General features: G+C 55.8%; 1 protein-coding gene across 4 annotated transcripts in view; it reads right to left on the bottom strand.

The window, feature by feature from the left end:
* ZC3H18 (zinc finger CCCH-type containing 18) overlaps positions 1–18,419 on the bottom strand; it is a 60,105-nt gene that overhangs the window by 22,721 nt on the left and 18,965 nt on the right. For 3 of the 4 annotated variants that reach the window (XM_045076422.1, XM_004753835.3, XM_004753836.3), the window contains 6 exons: positions 18,297–18,381; positions 17,549–17,620; positions 8,101–8,249; positions 7,695–7,787; positions 6,636–6,793; positions 964–1,081 (listed from right to left, as the gene is read on the bottom strand). In XM_045076422.1, the coding sequence (XP_044932357.1) occupies positions 964–1,081; positions 6,636–6,793; positions 7,695–7,787; positions 8,101–8,249; positions 17,549–17,620; positions 18,297–18,381 (675 nt within the window). The remainder of the gene's footprint in view (positions 1–963; positions 1,082–6,635; positions 6,794–7,694; positions 7,788–8,100; positions 8,250–17,548; positions 17,621–18,296; positions 18,382–18,419) is intronic. The other variant, XM_045076423.1, reaches the window with a different exon arrangement.

The following is an 18,419-nucleotide window of genomic DNA, read 5'->3' as shown; positions in this document are numbered from 1 at the left end:
CAAAGCATTCTGCTCAGGGGAGTCTGGTACAGAGGGGGTGCCCCAAAGTGCTGGCCCTTGCTCTCCTATGCACAACCCTTCAACGCCCTTCTGAACCAGAAGTCTGCACCCATCCGTCCACTTGCGCTAATAGTCAAAGTTAAAACGGTAATGCCCGAATCACAGCGGGAAGATGGCTTTCAGGCTCCAGGAGGCTGTGGGAGGAAATGAAGCTCGTGTCTGCCCTTCCCCTGGCCCAACTCACGGACACGTAAGGGGGAGGCGGCGGCAAGGGACTCTAACAGGACTTACCGACCTTCCAGGCTGCCCTGCCTGGCGTGCACACTGCACCCCGGCAGCCTGGCCCCACGGACACGCTACCAGGGAGAGCAGCACAGGATGGTCAATCACGGTCCCACCATCCGTGGGCTCCCAGGAAGTCACCACCCTTTGTCCTCAAAACTCCATCACAAAGACCACCCTACTGCTCCCGCCCGACCTCTTCTAAGCAGCAGCTTTCTCCTCACTCTGAAAACATCAGGGACTCAAAGACTGAAACATCATCCATCGAAAAATACCAACACAGAACGGTCCTCCAGGAGACCACCACGGCACAGCTGGGGAGAGGCCCAGGTTACGCCAACGGAGGACAGCATGCTTCCAAACGGTACTGTTAAGAAGCCTGAAGGAGGAATCTGTTCGGGAGCACGGAACACACTCCCGTGCCGGCTTACGTTAACAGGAATAACCCTCGCCACAAACCTAATTTTTAAAATTTTAAAATTTCACATCACAGTAGGAACACAAACTAAAGGAAGTCTGTCCACAGGTCACCACCAATTTAATCTCTGGATCTGAACTGCTTCTCCACAGAGAGTTAATCTGGGCTTGACACTGGTCCACCGGGCCAACACGCACGACTAGGCCGGTCCGCAGCCCCACGCAGCGCAGAGGGCCCGCCGAGGAGCCGCGCGGCCCACTCACCCGGTAGCTGTGGTACGGCTCCGTCTCCGTGTACTGCACGCGGAAGTTCTCGTAGTGCCCGCCGCGCCAGAAGCGCTCGATGTCGTAGTCGTAATACGGGTCCGCGTAAGGCTCGAGTCTGAAAGCAGAGCCCAGAAAACATAAACCTCACCACTTGGGAATATGAACACCAGAACATGACCTACAAGGTCAGCGAACTGAATCCGACACCATGTTAAGAGACCAGACCGTGACTCGGCGTTTATTCCAGGAGTGCGAGGCTGAGCGAACACGAGGAAATTCCTGCCTACACCACACATCGCGACAGACCAGAGAGAAAAACCACAGGACCGCACCGACGGCTGGTGGCGGAGTCTGGGACGGGAGTGCCCACCCCCAGTGGCAGTCCTGGAAGGAAGTGGCAGTGGCGCTTCCCTGACGTGGCTGCACACATGTGTCCCCTGTGGACTGAAGCAACCTCTTACTCAATGGGAACAGACGGGCACTTCTCTAAGGCCAGGCCACGGCCTTCATGAGCAGCCACCGGCGGGACAGGGGCCCGGCCACTGCAACCAGGAGGCAGCAGACCCGGCAAGAAGGAGAAGGAACCACACCGGGAACTGAGACACAGTAAAGCCAACGCAAGCAGCCAGAGGAGCCCAGTGAGGCAGGCCGAGACCAGAGCATCACCGCCGGGGAGACCGAGCAGAGCCGTCCGCGTTGACGACAGTCAGCGAGACGGAGGGGACTGCGGGACAAAGCACGGTAACCGGAAATGAGCAGAACGTGTTTCAGGAAAACGTCACAACTCTCGAGAGCACATAAAGAAATGGAAGAATGTTCCATGCTCACGGATTGGAAGAGCCAACACAGTTAAAATATGTACACATACGGAGAGCCCGGGTCTCCCAGTCGCTGAAGCATCTGCCTTTGGCTCAGGCCATGATCCTGAGGTCCAGGGATGCATCGGGCTCCCTGCTCAGCGGGGAGCCTGCTTCTCCCTCGCCCGGCAGCCCGCTTGTGCTCTCTCTCGCTTTCTCTCTCTCTCAAATAAATAAAATCTTAAAAATAAACAAATAAATACAATATCTACACAGTCCATGCAATCCGTACCAAAACCCCACCAGCATCTTGCACTGCTGGTTGGAACGTGAGCGGAGGCAGCCGCTCCGGGATACAGCGTGGAGGGGCCTCACGACACTGACACGAGAGCTTCCCAATGACCCGGCACCTGCACTACCTGCTGTTCACCCAGAGGATACAGAGATACAGATTCCAGGGGACACGAGCACCCTAATGTTTACAACAGCTTTATTGACAACAGCCGAACTATGGGAAGAGCCCAGGTGTCCATCGGCAGACGAATGGATACAGAGGATGTGGGGTATACACACAAAGGAATATTACTCAGCCGTTGCAAAACAAAATCTTGCCATTTGCGATGAGGACGGAACTAGAGGCTGTTACGCTAAGTGAAATTAGTCCGAGAAAGACCATTACCATACGATCTCACTCATGTGGATGACTTCACTTGTACGTGGGGTTTCAGAAACAGAACAGAGGATCACAGGGAAGGGAGGGCAAAATCATGTCAGACGACACTGGAGAGGGACACAAACCCTGAGAGACTCTTAACAGGGAACAAGCTGAGGAAGACGGAGGGTGTTCTGGGGAGGCTGGGGCGGGCGGGGAACGGGCTGAGGACGGCATCTGTCAGGATGAGCGCTGCGTGTTGTACGGAAGGGACGAATCACTGATTTCTCCTCCAGAAACCAATACTGCACTGTATGTTAACTATCTAAAATTAAAACAAAAGCACACAGAAAACACCGGAAAGACACAAAAACACGTGTGAATAAATGAGACGATGTTCTCTGTGTTTGGCAGGACGACTAGACACTGCCAAGAAGTCGGCTACCTGTCGGTTAATTCCCAGACGCAGGGCCCTCGCGGTGCACACAGCAGCGAGCCGCTGCGTGAGCCAGATGAGCTGGCCCCGGGTGCGCTGCAAGACATAGGCCGGGGAGATTAGCCAAGAAACACGTGGCCTCCGGGACACCACGTTAGGAGGCCTTTCTGGGGAGGAAAGGAATGGCCCACGGGAATGTGACGGGAAGCCCAGAGACAGACCCCAGCAGGGAGGATAAAAGAGCCTCCCACAGGGACGAGGCAGACTTGTCATCGATGGGAAAGGGACCGCTGCTAACCACTAGGAGGGTGAGGAGACCACCACCTTACTACCCAGACCCAGAGGACCTGCTCTGGGGGTGCCTGGGACCCCAATGGAGGAACGAGAAAATGTAAACCCACCAACAGATGGGCATTCAGCCAGGGATTTCTGGGCTCCAGACCAACTCTCCCCTTGAGTAAGGTGGCGGGGGAAACCGAGGCACCTGCAACCCAGAGACCTGCCACTCGGGGTAAGCCTCAAGGCCCCCGCCTGATGGCCTCCAGTGAGTAGGCTGCTTTCTGGGAGGCCTCTCCCCCGGCTCCCCGGGACCCAACAGACGCCCCCAAGGCTGCCTCTTTCGTTCCAGGCAGCCAGACGTCTTCCGAAGCGCCTAAGCCGCACACGACCCAGGTCAGTTTGAAGACGAGAGTCGGGCCTGGTGAGGCCGGGACGCAGGCCCCGTGGCGACAGCCCCGTCGCAGCCCGCGGAGGCCCTAGCAAGCACATCCCCGAGCGGGCGTGAGGGTGCGCGTGCTCTCTAAAAAGGGCTGTTCTGGCTGATTCGTGTTTGGAAAGCGGGGTCAGCAGCGTGTGCACGGCCCCTGTCCTGCGGGACTGCTTGGCGCCGGAGGGGCAGGCCGTCAGGGCCCCGGTCCGCAGGTGACAGTGGCTTGGAGGACACATCCTGGGAAGGGCACCAGCCCAGGCCCCTGACTGCCGAGCGTTTCTGTGGCCTCCAGCTCCTGCAAGGACCCCCGGGCCCGTGTGCCAGCCCCTGCCTCCTGCGGCCCGGCGCAGCGCCCCTGCTCCCCGCCGGCCCGGCTGCCAGGCAGAGACGCTCCTCTGGCCTCCTTTGCTCCTTTCTGAAACAGCCTCCATGCCCGCCTGACCCCCCGACGCAGAGATGGGGAGAGGGGGCTCCCCGACGGAGGGGACAGGCTTTCCCGTCGGCTCTGCGAGGTCCCGCGGGCTGGCCGGCGTCGGCACCCAGCGCCGCAGCGGTGGGAAGAAACTTGTCCCGTCACCACCCGGGGTCTGTCTAGGAAAGCGCTGTTTTTACCAAACGACCCTGCTAGACACATTCATTCCGATACCAGCATGAAGAAAACACCCATTTCCTGCCCTTGCCACCGCCTCAGAGCTTCCTCCTGGCGTGCACCCCCGCGGGGCCAGAGCCGCCCGCACGGAGGCCACCGGCACCCTTGCGTGACTGCGACTCAGCTCTCCATGCACAGCCAGCGGTGAGCTAGGCAGCCCAGGCCCCAAGAATGGGTGTCCGTGGCCTGGGAGCTTGGGGGAGGGCAGCAGAATCAGCCGCGAGGCTTGGCAGCAGCCAGCGACACACCCCCGGGGCCCGGGCGCTCTGATGCGGGCGTTTCTAACAACCCCCGCCCCCGTGTGCTGCTGGTCCCGTGGCCACCCCCAAGCTCAGCCCTCAGCCCTGTTCCCGCCCTCCCTGCCCGGCACGCGTAGGGACCTTGGTCATGGGGCTGTCCGGCTGCTGGCTGAGGAGCACCTCAGCCGTGGGCGCCTGGGAAAGGAGAGCCGGTCATGCTGGGCTTTTTGAGTTCTCCACGGATGCCCTTGAACTGCCGTGAAGTCACTTGCCCGGTGTCCCCGCCGCCCCGCGTGCTCGCTGTCAAGTGCCTTCCGTTCTGCCAGCTGCTCTGCGAGAACCCGGTCCCCGGCACGTGCCATGGGGGCTGGGGAGGCTGGGGTGGAGAAGGGCCCTCTGTGTCCTCGCCCTGCCCACTGCCCGCACCACTCCTGCAGCCCGGCCTCCTCGCCCACTCCAGAGACAGCAGTGGCTGGCCAGTGTCCCCTCCTCAGTGACCGGAGTCCTAGTGCCTCCTCCAGCCTCTCCCCTCCCTCCCTCAGGGGGTGGGGACGCTGCTTCCAGTCTTCCTGGACAGGAGGTCTTTCCTATAAATGCTCTCCATTAAAATAGCTGGTGGGGGGGCGTCTCCTCTGCTTAGTGAACCTCAGCTGACACAGCAGAGGTGGCTTCCCACCTGACCCACGCCGGGACCCTGTTCCCAGAGGTCCTCACTGACAAGGTCTGGTCGGGGCCCAGCACAAGCGCGTCACAGAAGCCCCTAGTTCATGCTAAGGCACTGATGTCCAAGTAGCCAACACCAGTGAGCACTGGGCCTGAAGGCCCCTCTTCAGAGGCTGTAGAGGCTGAAGGCCCTGCAGCGGGGACTGTCCCCAGCCCAGGGCGGGGCCAAGCATGGCTACAGAACCAGACCTGCCACCACTGCTCCCCAGCAGGCATGGGGTGAGGGCCCCCGTTGCAGCCAGGGCTGGGAAACAGGGTCGGGGTGAACCCGACCGAGGTTCTAGAGCTCTTCTTTCAATGCCCAGATGACCAACCAAGGGAGCACCCTCTGCTCCATGCTCGTCCCGTGCCCTGTACACACGCACGAGCTCCCAGGGCTCTCCCCTCCCCCTACTTCCCGCAGGACAAGATTCTCACCTGCCTTCGACACAAGGAGAACGTGAGGGCTCAGGACAGGACGGGGGCCGCGCGCTCTGGCAGACTGCTCCCGACTCCCATGTTCCTGTCTGGGACCGAGGTGCCTCCATACCCAGAATTAGGAACACAGAGGTCTGAACTCCATCTTTCAGTCTCTACCCACTGACCTCTGGGCTGTCCCCTGCCAGGACAGGCAGGACGGAAGAGCTTCCTCCCCTTCCTTTCTGCACATGGGACAGGAGGGCCCTGAGACAGCCTGGTGGGTGCAGGGCAGGGCGGCCGGGTCCCGAAGCACGAGCGCGGTAGGAGCCCCTCCACCACCGCTGGCCCAGCCAGACCCCGGTGACTGGCCCTTCCCGGCAGCACCCGGGAACGCACATCGCTACAAGCCTGACGGGAGGCTGAAGCCAGACGCCACACCGTGCCTGGGAGTGGGGCTCACCCTGCGGCTGCTGCTCAGGAGAAACCTGCCTGATCCTGCCCCTCCGAGTGGGGCACAGCACAGCCAGCCTTCCCCCGGGAACCGGAGCGCGGGCGGATGAGCGCTTTACCTAACGCTACACGATTCCTAAAATTCTGACTCGGGGCTTTGAGCCATATGCGCCTTGGGAACGAGTCTCTGAGAGCCCAGCAGTGGAACGCTGGGGAGGAGAAAAGGAATAGGGTCACACCTGCCCAGTTCCTGGACTCTGGTGCCAATCTCATGGGTGCCGGGAGGAAGGCGGGCAGAGGCAGACCCATGGGGCTCCAAGAACGGGTGCAGAAGTTCTCCGAGCTCAGAGTGCGCAGGGAGCCGAGCCCTCCCCAGGCACACAGCCCTGCCAGGGCTGACACACTTCCTTCCCAGAGCAAAAAACCAAGGAAAGTTGATACAAAGAGTCCGACAGGACCGTGGGGACGCCATTCTCTGTCCAGGACAGGGGACACGCATGGGCCCCGATGCCAGAGGGAACCGATGTGCTGCTGCTCTCCAGAGCCCGGGCTCACACAGCTGGCAGCAGCGCATACTCTATCGAAAGGAAAGGAACGCGCAGAACTGGTCCTTACACTGTGTCTCGTACATCTCTGGTGATGCGGTAATTCCAATCTCGGAACACTTCATTCTCCTTGTCGAACTCCCGCTCGTCTTCGCCAATGGTCACCGTAAACCTTTTCTCTTCAAAATCAGGCTCCTGTTCTTTTCGAATGGTTGCTTTTTTTAAAACCTGCCATTGTAAGAAGGAAGACGTCAATGCCGGTGCTGTCAGGAAAAGCAAAGGGCGGCCTGTCCTCATGTGACCCACGGAGCTCCGGCCAGCATGGCAAGTGGCCCGCGAGAGCGTGCCGATGGGGGAGACGCGCCCCTGCTCCGGGTCGGGAGCGCGCCGTCTCTGCACCCGGCAGCCGGGACGGGCCGCTCGGCAGTGCCTTGGAGCTCGCTCACGTTCCAGAAAGCGGTGAGAGAGCTGGCATCTCCTGGAAACAGTCCTCACACTGGGCTGGGAACCCGCCTGTCACTCAGGGAGGAGGCCCACGTGTGGAGGGGAAGGGGAGGCCGCTTGTGACAGAAAAGCCCCATGAAGCGGTTCCAGTCTCAGGGGAAGGCAGGACGGGGGGTTGTGTGCCGAGCGAGGGAGGAGAAGGCTTTAGTCTGCCGCCTCACTGGAGAGAAGTGGGGACTCAGCACGCAGGCCTGGTGCCGACAGACCGCAGGCTGACAGACCGCAGGGGCCAGGGCACGGCCCGGAGCCAGAGAGCAGGGAAGGAGGGGAGGGTGTGCGTGAGCACCTGGCCTCCTCAGGAGAGGACGGCTCCTCCGCGGGCAGGGCCCCCTGTGCTCAGTCTCGGGGAGTGGCTCTGGGCAGCCGGGGGCTGCGGCACTAGCCGGGGTGGGGCCCACTACTGCCCAAGCCACAGGAAGGCAGTGGGCCTGTGCTGTGACCTCACGCACCCTGGAGAGACTGACAGACATCGGTTGCCATTCACAGCTCTACAGAGAAATCCCAGAAATATACCCCTCACTTCAGAGACTTTACTGGGTTTTCAATCCTTGTCTCCGAATCAAAGAAATGTTACTCTGGCTCAAGGGACCACTGCTAACATTTTCTTCTTGGGCTGTCTGGTTACCTCCTTCGCGTGCCGGAGTCCTCGTTCCCAGGCACTCTCTGTGGGGGGCTCTGGAGGGGGTGGAGGCAAAATTTCATCAACTACTGGCCCACCCTATTAAAAAATGAGAAGGGAAAAGTTGAGAAAGCAAGCAAAACTTTAAAATTTATATAGAAATGGGAGCAAAAAGCCCAGCGAGAGCATCAGCTAGCTGCGTGGCACCTGCTCCCCAGGCCTCAGTCTGGCCCGACCCAAATCTACGATGACCTCCACATGGAGACACGGAAGCCTCTGGAAGGCGACTCAGTGACTGTGTGACGTCACAGAAGTGCCTTTCATACAAGCTGCTAACGTGCTGCAAGCTGAAGATTCAGAGAGCTTAGCTGTCCCACCTGTTAGCAGTTAAGAGAAAGAGGGGTTCACGCACCCATGGGTTGGCGGGCATCAGCGGGTGAGGTCCAAGAGGCGGGGCACCGTTAGGCGGGAAAGGCTCGGCTTTGGTGATTAAGGAGTAGTTGCCTTTGTCGTTGACGCCGGGATGTATGAACCTACAGTTCATTCCCCACGTGCAGTTCCCTATGGAGACAAAAGCCACGTCAGGAAGGGGAGAAGAGAACCAGGGCGCACAGGCCAGCCTCCCGCCCGCTGTGTGTGCAGCGGCAGCCCGGGGCCCATGCCAGGGGCAGCAGCTCTTGGAGGGCCTGGGGGGGGGACCTGCAGGTGCTCCAGGGCTCCCGCCGCAGCTCGCACCAGCTCATTGGCTGTGTGTACCCGAGCACGGCCAGGCCCCAGGCCCACTCCTCCCAGTGAACAGAGCCACCACCAGGCTTGCCCAGCCCCCACCTCCACACAAGCACGAGTTCCGCACAGGCCGCCTGGAAGGTCTATGGCCACTGCCCAGGCCGAGGAGCTTCCGAGAGTGGGACTTCCTAAGGACCCCCGCAAGGGGCTGGGCTCGTGTGGTCGAGGAACCTGGACCCCGCTCCTAAGTCACTCTGGGAAGAGTTCCTCTCCCCCTAACAACAGCGATGTCCTAGAGCGCCCCAGACGATCCCAGGCTGCCCCTGCTCTGTGAGGCGGTCTCCTGCACAGGGGATGCGGCACCCCCAGAAGGGCTCCGAGGTGCATGTGCAAGATCCTCATCCTGACCCCAACACTCCGTCACCGCGGGAGTCCTGCCCGGCTGCTCGGGGCGTCTCTGCCAGCTCCGGGCACCTCCACTTCTCCCACCACAAGTCTCACAAACCCTCCCAGCGTATCCCTGTGCTTAAAGATGCGTGAGACACGAGACGCGGAGGGCGGTAACTCCCCGGCGGGTCGCACTTCACACTAAATATTTTACAAAGTCGCCTTTTACACCAAGATTATTCAAGGAATCCACTGGACTTCTCAGAGCAGAAGGCAAGAAGCCCAAGTTTTAATTTAATCAGTAAGGGAATCACTTTCAAAAAATTTCACGTGGTGGGGAGGACTCCCGTTCAGGCTGTGGAGCACACGGCCTTGATCGCAGGGTCAGGAGTTTGAGCCCCATGGTGGGTGTAGAGATTTCTTCAAAAAATAAATAAATAAAACACATGAATAAAAATAAAACTTAATTTTTAAAACATGTAATGTTAATAATAAGCACAAATATGGCATAAATATCTGAATAGTTTTTAAAACATTTTCAAGGGGTTCACACATAGTTAAATTTTAAACCATCTTTTAATATATATTCCCTTCTAAATGTAATAGTCCACTTGAATGTTTCTACCAACAAAACATATTTTCCCTTGTATAATAGAAGTTAAAGAGAAATAATCATTTGGTATTTAGGAAAAGGCTAAATTTACCTTTTAGGCATCATGAATATTTAAACTTGGATTAAAACCAACCTAATAACATACTGAGCTGAATTAAAAACAAAATAAAGTATGCTTAAAATTAATTCTCTGGAAATGCAAAAATGACTTAAAATTCTTTAGAGCACTGGAGAAATCACACTTAAGTCAGAGGTTAGGAAACATTATACTACGAGGAGTTCAGGTCCCAGAGTCGCAGAGAGCTTTACTGAAACCAGACCCTGGAGGCAGTCCCGCATGTACAGAAGGGATTCCAAACGCTGCCAAGCCCTTCCCTGTCTGTCACAGAGCTCGCCCGGTGCCCTCCCTGCTGGGCAGGTGCAAGACCAACGGAGGCTTTCTGCAGAAAGTCTGCAAGTGCAGGAAAGTATTAATAGCCTAAGCCCCGAGTTCCCCTAACTTTTTTAAGCTCACATACGTACCTGGGTAGTAGATAAATGGGTATTTGGTAATCTCTGTTCTTTCTTGTACATAAAATATTTTATTGAAAAGACTTTATTTATTTATTTTAAAGACTGAGAGAGAGAGGGGAGTGTGCAGGGGAGGAGCAGAGGGGGAGGGAAAGACGCCCAAGCAGACCCCATGCTGAGTGTGGAGCCTGGTGTGGGACTCGATCTCACGACCCTGAGATCATGATGTGAGCTGACACCAAGAGCTGGATGCTATCCAGGTGCCCCGTATGTAAAATATTTTCAAAATGAAAAGAAAACATCACCCAATGAGCCTACAGACAAAAAAGCTCTTTTCTTGGTCCGCCAGGCAGGGGAGAAGAGAGGAAGGGAAACATCAGTCAGGAGCGCCAGAGGCAAGAGCAGCAGCCTGTGCCCCCCGAGACGTTGTGGGGTGACAGGAGCTTGGCCTCGTGGACCGTGTGCGCCTGGGTGTGCAAAGATCCTGGCTGGACGCGTGTTGACTCCTACCCAGCAAACACAAGAAGGCGGTGCTCTGGGCAGAAGGTCTTCAAATACCGACCACCCCACCAGCACAGACGCCCTGCACACGCAGGCGAGGGAGCGTGAGAGCTCCTGGCAGACTTCTGGTTTTTTTATTATTTTATTTAAATTTTTTAAGATTTTATTTATTTTATTTGTTTGACAGAGAGAGAACCAGTGAGCACAAGCAGAGGGAATGGCAGAGGGAGAGGAGGAAGCAGGCTCCCCACCGAGCAGAGAGCCCCATGCGGGGCTCGATCCCAGGACCCTGAGATCATGACCTGAGCCAAAGGCAGAGGCTTCACCATCTGAGCCCCCCAGGTGCCCCTACTTTTTTTTATGATTTTATTTTTAAGTCATCGCTACACCTGATGCAGGACTTCAACTCAAAACCCCGAGATGAAGATTCGCACACTCTGTCGACGGAGCCAACCATCCACTAGCCTTTTAAAAAGTGCATTTTTAACTGTGTAGAAAAAAGCCTGGAAAGAAACACCCCAAACTGTTAAATGGTAAAAAGACTTTTATCTTTTACTATCCTGTCAGTTATGTATTACTTTCATAATTTAAAAAAGCATTTTCTTTAGGGAAAAATATTCTCTAATTAGATAATGGAGGAAAAACCTTGCTCTAAAACTGTATGTTCTTCTACTTCCAAAGGAAGCTTCACAAATCCAGAATTTATGTGGACTGTGCCTCTGGCCAGGGGAAGAAACAGGTTCCTCACAATGTGAGGACGCCGGGCAGGGACCTGGGCACAAGTCAGCAGGGAGCAAGGAGACGACGGAAGCGTGGTCACAGCGGCAGGACAGGCGACAAGATTCTTCACGGTGGCATATACATGGCTTCAAAGGCACTGATCGTGTTTCTTAACTGAATGGCAGGCATCTTAGTAACTACTGTTTTCTATCATCGTGTATGCCACTGCGGACAGTGTTATTTTAAATATACGAAATATTTATAGGTAAGAAATAAAAGTAACATAAAAATACATCCAAATACTCTAAAAGGGATTCAGCAAAGTCTCCACGCTTCCAGGGCCTCCTGCCAGAGACAGTGAGCCATCTGCTGGGGGGGGCGGGTCAGTCAGTCGGTGAGCCCACCCGGTTTCCCTTGCTTATACCACACGCCACGCTGACCCTGCTTCTCTTCACTAAATCACAGATCTATGAAAAAGGAACTGCGTGCACGATACCCACACACCCGTGACCCATGAGACAGCACCACCTTTGCAGAAAACCTATAGGTTCTTCTGCAGCGATCAGAGGAACTGCCCCCAGAGACGACGGGACACCAAAGCCACGTCTGTGTGTGGCAGTAGCCCAGAGCTCACAACCACACACCCGACAGAGCAAGGACCCAGCCGGCTTCTCCTGCAGTGAGGAACGTCAGGAGAAGAAAGCCACACGTGCGCGCGCTGGGTCCAAGCACACGAGGAGCGTTGACGCGTCTCGCTGTCGCTCGGCCTGGCGGTCAGCACGGCGCGGCTTGCATCGTTTACGGGCCTCGCTGCGTCGCGAGGGAGTCTGCTACGGTTATCTCTGAATGAGACGCGGCGGGCCCACTCCGGGGAGTCTGAGTATCTCAGAGCAGAAAACAGCGGGACTATAAAAGTCAAGAAGTTTAAAGTGCTTCATGGTTTTAAGAAATTACCACTGCAAGGAAGGCAGAATATGAAAAACCTGATCATCCCATATTAAGGACCAACCTAGAATCTACAAACGTGTGTCGTAGCGGGCATCACGTCCGCGGACCATCACGGGCGAGCTCCTGAGAGAGAACAGACAGAAGCACATTCCTTTCCCATTTCACAGACAACCGGTCCTCTCTCGTGGTACTGAAGCTAAAACCGTAACTTCTCTAAGGAAACCCTGCACTGTGCCGGGGGCAAGAGTCCCAACAGTGCGTGGGCGGCTTCTCTGTAAATGAAGTAGACTTGAAGCCACAAGTTCTTGAACGTCTAAGTCTTAGGAGCCCAAAGAGTCACAGATGGGCCCTACCTACTGGTATTTACTGCAGACAGGAAGACTGCAAAAGTTCAAAGACACAGTACATGCCACTGTAACTTATGCTAACGATACAGTAACATAAATACTCATGAGAACTTCTACAAATACTGAGTGACACAAGCAGCCTTCCCTCCCTTTCTGCAAACCTCTCCGGCTGACAGGGACACGGGACAGCAGTGCTCCCGTCGCCTCCTGCTTTCAGTTCGCCGGGACGGCTGGTTTGGCTGGAGCAGGCGAAGGGAAGCCGGCCTCACGCTGAGGCGCAGCGGGGCTGCCGTGAGTGGCCGCGCGGGGCCTGGAACCCTCGCGCTGAACGTTTCCGACTGTTGCACTGATGCCTGCTGGTCCACCTCGCGCTGTGAGCGGGCCTTCTGCGCGGGTGTGACTCTGTGACGCCACGCACTGGTCACTCGGAAAAGTCATGAAGCACCGCAGGTGGACAGTCAGGCCCTCCAAAATCCTGACTTTCACGTAAGAGCCTGAAGCTCCTGCTTAGCAACAGATACTGGCAGCTGCTCTCCCGCAGGTGGCAGGCTCACTTTGTTTCAGAGGACATTGTGTTCTGTGTCACCGCAGCGGTCCCCGCTCACAGCCCAAGCCTCGCGGCCTCCCTGGAGATGCGGCCGTGCCTCCTTGGGTGGAAGAGGGCTCCGGGGACGGCCCCATCTCGTCATGCGGAATGTGGGACAGACCAGCACTGCGGGGTCTTCCTGGGGCCAAGGACATGTTCTACAACTGGACTGTGGTGACGGCCACACAACTTGGTAAATTTAATAAAAGTTATTAAATTTATTAATTAGTTATTAAATTTAAAGTATGCTTAAAACATGAGTTTTAGGGCATGGATATTATACCTCAATTTTTTTTTAGAAAACCTGCACTCAAATGTAAAATTTAATTAGAACTCTTACTGTGCTCTTAGAGCCACCATTACACGAAACCACTGTCCCTGAACCCCGAGTGTGTGGCGGTCAGCCCCAGTACCAGCTCCCGACCACAGAAGTAGTTTTGACGTCAGGGTCCCTTTAAAGAATTTTAAGAGCCCCTAGGGGTCTGCAGACCACATCTGAAGATCTGCTTTAGCATGAAAGAGAGTGGAGGGATTCAAAGAAGGGAATGAGCATTTCTCTGAGGCAAAGAGACTCTTCGAATGGCCAATGGGCTCATGACGAGGCACTCCGCAGCACTAACCACTATGGAAACATAAATCAAAACCACCACGAGATGCCATTTCTCATCAGGATGCTTACTACCAAACAGTCAGGTCACACTAAGCGTCGGTTTGGAGGCCCCGGGTCCCTGCGCACCATGGACGGGGATCCCACGCGCTGTTGCTCCCGCGGACAGGAGTACAGCGGCTCCTTGAGGAATTACAGAGGACAACCGCATGATCTGGGAGCTCCGGTGCTGGGCACACAGCTCCAAAATTCCGAAGCAGCGTCCTGAAGACACATGCACACCTATGTTCACAGCAGCAGAAAGACGGACACAACCCATGTCCACTGCTGGGTGAACAGATTCACAAACCACGGTGTATGCACGGAGGACCACTAACCCAGGAAAGGAAGAGCACCCAGGGGGCGCAGGCTTTGATCGTCTGCCTTCGGCTCAGCTCATGATCTCAGGGTCCTGGGATCTAGACCCGCCTCGGGCTCCCTGCTCGGTGGGAAGCCTGCTTCTCCCTCTCCCACGCCTCCTGCTTGTGTTCCCCCTCTCACTGTGTCTGTCAAATAAATAAATAAAATCTTAAAAAAGAAAAAAGAACTCTGACACCTGCTAAAACACAAATGAACCCCGAGGACAGCAGGATGAGTGAAATAAGGCAGTCACAGAAAAACAGGAATTGTGTCGTTCCGCTCACACCGGGCACCTAAAGCAGACAATTCAGATAGGAGAACGGTGGCGGCCAGGGCCTGCGGGAGGGAGGAATAGGAGTGATTGTTAATGGCTACAGAGTTTCAGTTTGACAAGAGGGAAAGAGTTCTAGAGACGGACAGGGTGATGGCAACAAAGGGAACACGCCATGAACGTCTGCTCCGAAACAGTTAAGATGGCAAACCTCGCCTCAGGCATATTTTACCAAATTCTGTGTGTGTGTGTGAGAGAGAGAGAGAGAGAGAGAGAGGAGGGCTGGAGGGACCGGGGGGAACAGGAAGGAGCAGGGACAAGGTGTGGCCCACAGAACAGGCGGGCACTATTACCGGCTGGCTCAGAAACCCGAAGTAGGCCACAATTTAAAGAAAATGTCATTTAGGTCTTTACAGCACTTTATATATCTTGATGGTTCAACATCAATACACCAGAGGTAGAAACACACCGCAAACGAAACACGGTGCTTAAGAACGTTTCCATTTAGGGGCGCCTGCGTGGTTCAGCTGGTTAACCATCGGCCTTTGGCTCAGGTCATGATCTCAGGGTCCTGGTATCGAGCCCCGCATCGGGCTCCCTGCTCAGCGGCGAGCTGGCTTCCCCCTCTCCCTCTGCCTCTGCCAGCTGCTCCCCTTGCTGGTGCTCTCTGTCAAATGAGTAAAATCTTTTAAAAAATGTTTCCATTTTTATTTCTAAGTACATTTCATTGTCCACAGTCCCAAATACCAATGTATCCATTTGGACAATTAATGATTAATCTGCAGAAACCTTTTTTTTTTTTTTTTTTTTTTTGTCAGAGAGAGAGAGGGAGAGTGAGTGAGCACAGGCAGACAGAATGGCAGGCAGAGGCAGAGGGAGAAGCAGGCTCCCTGCCGAGCAAGGAGCCCGATGTGGGACTCGATCCCAGGACGCTGGGATCATGACCTGAGCCGAAGGCAGCGGCTTAACCCACTGAGCCACCCAGGCGTCCCTGCAGAAACCTTTTAATAGGAATGTAACTAACAAATTTTCTTAGAATTTTCAAATTAAGATAGATTTTACAGACCACAAAATACCTCCATCTACAGAGCGTAATTTAGTGAGTTTCAGTACGGACGCAGGAGGTGCGCAGCCATCGCCCTACAAGGTAAGCCCGGTACCCCTGGCCATCACCCCCACTGCCCGTCACCGCCCCCCCCACTTCCACGCCCTCTCTCCTCCCAGGCTCTGCAGCTCAGACAATGACTAACCCGGTTCCTGCCTCGACAGATCATTCTGGGCAGTTCGCACAGACAAAAACGCACAAACGAGGCACTTTATTGTCTGGCTTCTCTAAGTGGCAGAGCATCCTCGGGGTTCGCCTGTGCAGTGGGGCCCGCTCTTCCTGCGTTTCGGGCTGGCGCGGCGTCCCGCTGCACAGACAGACCGCACTGTGTGGGACCACGTGTGAGCTGGCGGACACCTGGGTTGTTTGCACCTGCTGGCTATTTTGAACACTGCTTTTACGAACAGTTACATACAAATTTTTGTGTGGATGTATGTTTTCCTTTCTCATGGGTAGAGACCCAGAAGCAAAAGTGACTGCGTCACCGGAGAGCTCCACCCTCTCCTGTTCTCGGGGCCGCCGCCTGTCCTCTGGCATCGGCACTGTTCTGCGCTCCTGCCAGTGTGAAGGTTTCAGGTCTCTGCATCTCGTCCAACACAACAAATTCTGTATTATTTTTGAAGTGACTTCTCTTGCTAAAATGGAACTTACACGAACTCATCTCAATTTAATACCAAGCTAAAAACTGAAGGTAAGCAAAAACATGTCACCCCCAAAACTCGCATAACTAAGAAAAGAAGCAAGAGATGTATTCTAGAACCTCCAAAGCATCAACCATTTCTTTTCGTACTGTATCACACTACTCTGTAGAACGAACAAGTGTGGGCAGAAAAGGTAAATAGATACTTAGAAGCAAAGTCTGAGACAAGTTACTGATCCTGCGAGATCGAGCTGCAGAGAAGGCCAGCTGCCGCTAGCCTCAGAGTTTCCCTGCAGAAAGCCCTGCCCACTGGCCTTTGTCTCTGAAACCCAAGCTGGGCATTTCACTGGACTCTGGAGGGACCTCCCTCCCGCTGCGAAGTGGCCCTGGGGACCACAGGGTCCACGGAGACGGTGCCCAGTCCCTGCCCATGAGGCAAGTCCTGAGGACGCCGACTGCAGGCCCAGCAGCGTCACGTGCTGCTGCTCGACTCTGGACGTCAGCGGAGTGCTGCGACCCTGCGCACGGCAACCTCTGTGGCACGGACGGGTGGCGCGCCTCCTCCTGCCGGCGGAGCCCCCGGCTGGTCCTGACGGGCCGGCCCGGATGCTGAGCCACAGTCTGACCACACCACACGTACACCTATGCCAGCACGTACTTACTGGTCTCCTTCTCTGTAATCTAGAAATTTCAAAGGTGCATTGACATCATTTATGTCCACATAATTATGGAAAAGAAGTCCTCTGCGTAAGTTAAATTTTCTGAAGTGTTAACATTTCAAATACCAAAACTTTTTTAAAAGCAGGCTCCATGTCGAGCATGGAGCCCAAGGTGCACTTCGAACTCATGACTCTGAGATTGAGACCTGAGCCGAGATCAAGAGTCAGGCACTTAACTGACTGAACCACCCAAGCACCCCTCAAATACCAAAATTTTAAAGAACTGTCAAGAACTGACTTCCTACGACATACCACACACTTTGCATTCTCAGCGTGCCCTCACTGCCCACGGCGTCACTGGCAGCCACCCTCCCAAGGGCAGAACGCACGTGGCCACACAGCGGAGCTCACCACGCGCACGTCCACCTCCAAGGAGTCTCCTCTCCGCAGAAAGCGCAGCCCGCGTGTGCATGGCACAGGCCCGGAGCGCGCGCCCCACGGAGGGAGCTGACCAGGGTCATGAGCGCATTGGCTCCCTGGTCCCTGTGCCCCCTCTGCACCACGTCATCCTGGGTGTCGTGGGAGACGGCCCTCCAGGGGCCGCTCAAGGGCAGAGCCTGCCCTCTTGGGAAGGTGAGACTCCACCGTCCCCTGCTGTCCCCCCTCCCCGTGCCATCCACAAGGCTCCCGCGAGCCTCCAGTGCCTCTAAGAACAGCGGTCCACGACCGCTCTCTGCCCCTCAGAGCCTCCCCCTTCCTTCTGGCTTCACATCAGAATGCTGGATCCAGGAGAAAGAAGTCTGGCCTCCGGAACAGAGAGTGAGTACCGTAGACTTTGTACCTGTCCCCTGGCCTCTGAAGGGCATGGAATGTGACACTGGTGCAAGAGGAGTGGACAATGCTGCCACAACATCTGGAAAAGAAGTACAGGAAGCCCTTGTGAAATTGCTGGGCCGCGAGCGAGGGCGCCCAGGGCCAGAGTGAGGCGGGACCAACACAAGCATCTTCCTACCTGTGCACGGACAGCGCGGAACTACAAGGACCGCGCCCCAACTACTGCCGCTCGGCACGGCGACCCTCGCGGACCGGGGTTCGCACTGCCATTCCCGGGTCTGCCCCGCTCCGCGCCTCTGCCGCCTGTCCCAGCCACCTGGCTTGCGCCATACACCCTCCCGGAGCGAGCGGGCCCTGCTGCACTCTGCTGCACTCGGAGCCGCTCCATTCCGAAGGAAGGGTGTACTTCCGCTTTGATACATTTAGCAAAAAAGTGGCAACTTTCCTCACAGTTGTGGGAAAATGTCTGCACTGGCGCCTGGGACGTCTGGCGTTAGGGAAAGGGAATGATACTGTCGCCATGAGAGCGACGGTTCTCTAGAAACAGGTGGGCCTGGAACCACAAGTGTGAAAATGGCGAGTCTGGGCCCCTCCTAGTCCGTCAAGTGAGGCAAAGACCCATGAAGGACTGATGCCAACACTGCCACCAATGGTCACAGTCTGGCCCCAAGAACAGCCTCGCACAGCTTCAGAGCTGAACCACCACCAGAGTCCCGGGAAAAGCCAAGGCCACACCTGGCCCCTTGGACAATTACCTTTCATGAAGAATCGGCAGGTGGGGCGCGGCCTCACCTTCCTGTCGCTGGGGTCCTTTACTTCGCCCTCCTCCAGATCATCGTCCTGAAAGAGAGACAACAGGACTTAAGAGGGAATCACCT

This window comes from Mustela putorius, unplaced genomic scaffold, assembly GCF_011764305.1.
Source record: "Mustela putorius furo isolate JIRA1106 unplaced genomic scaffold, ASM1176430v1.1 tig00000174_pilon_pilon_pilon, whole genome shotgun sequence".
Classification (NCBI taxonomy): Eukaryota; Metazoa; Chordata; class Mammalia; order Carnivora; family Mustelidae; genus Mustela; species Mustela putorius.
This window is presented reverse-complemented; position numbering and strand designations above follow the sequence as displayed.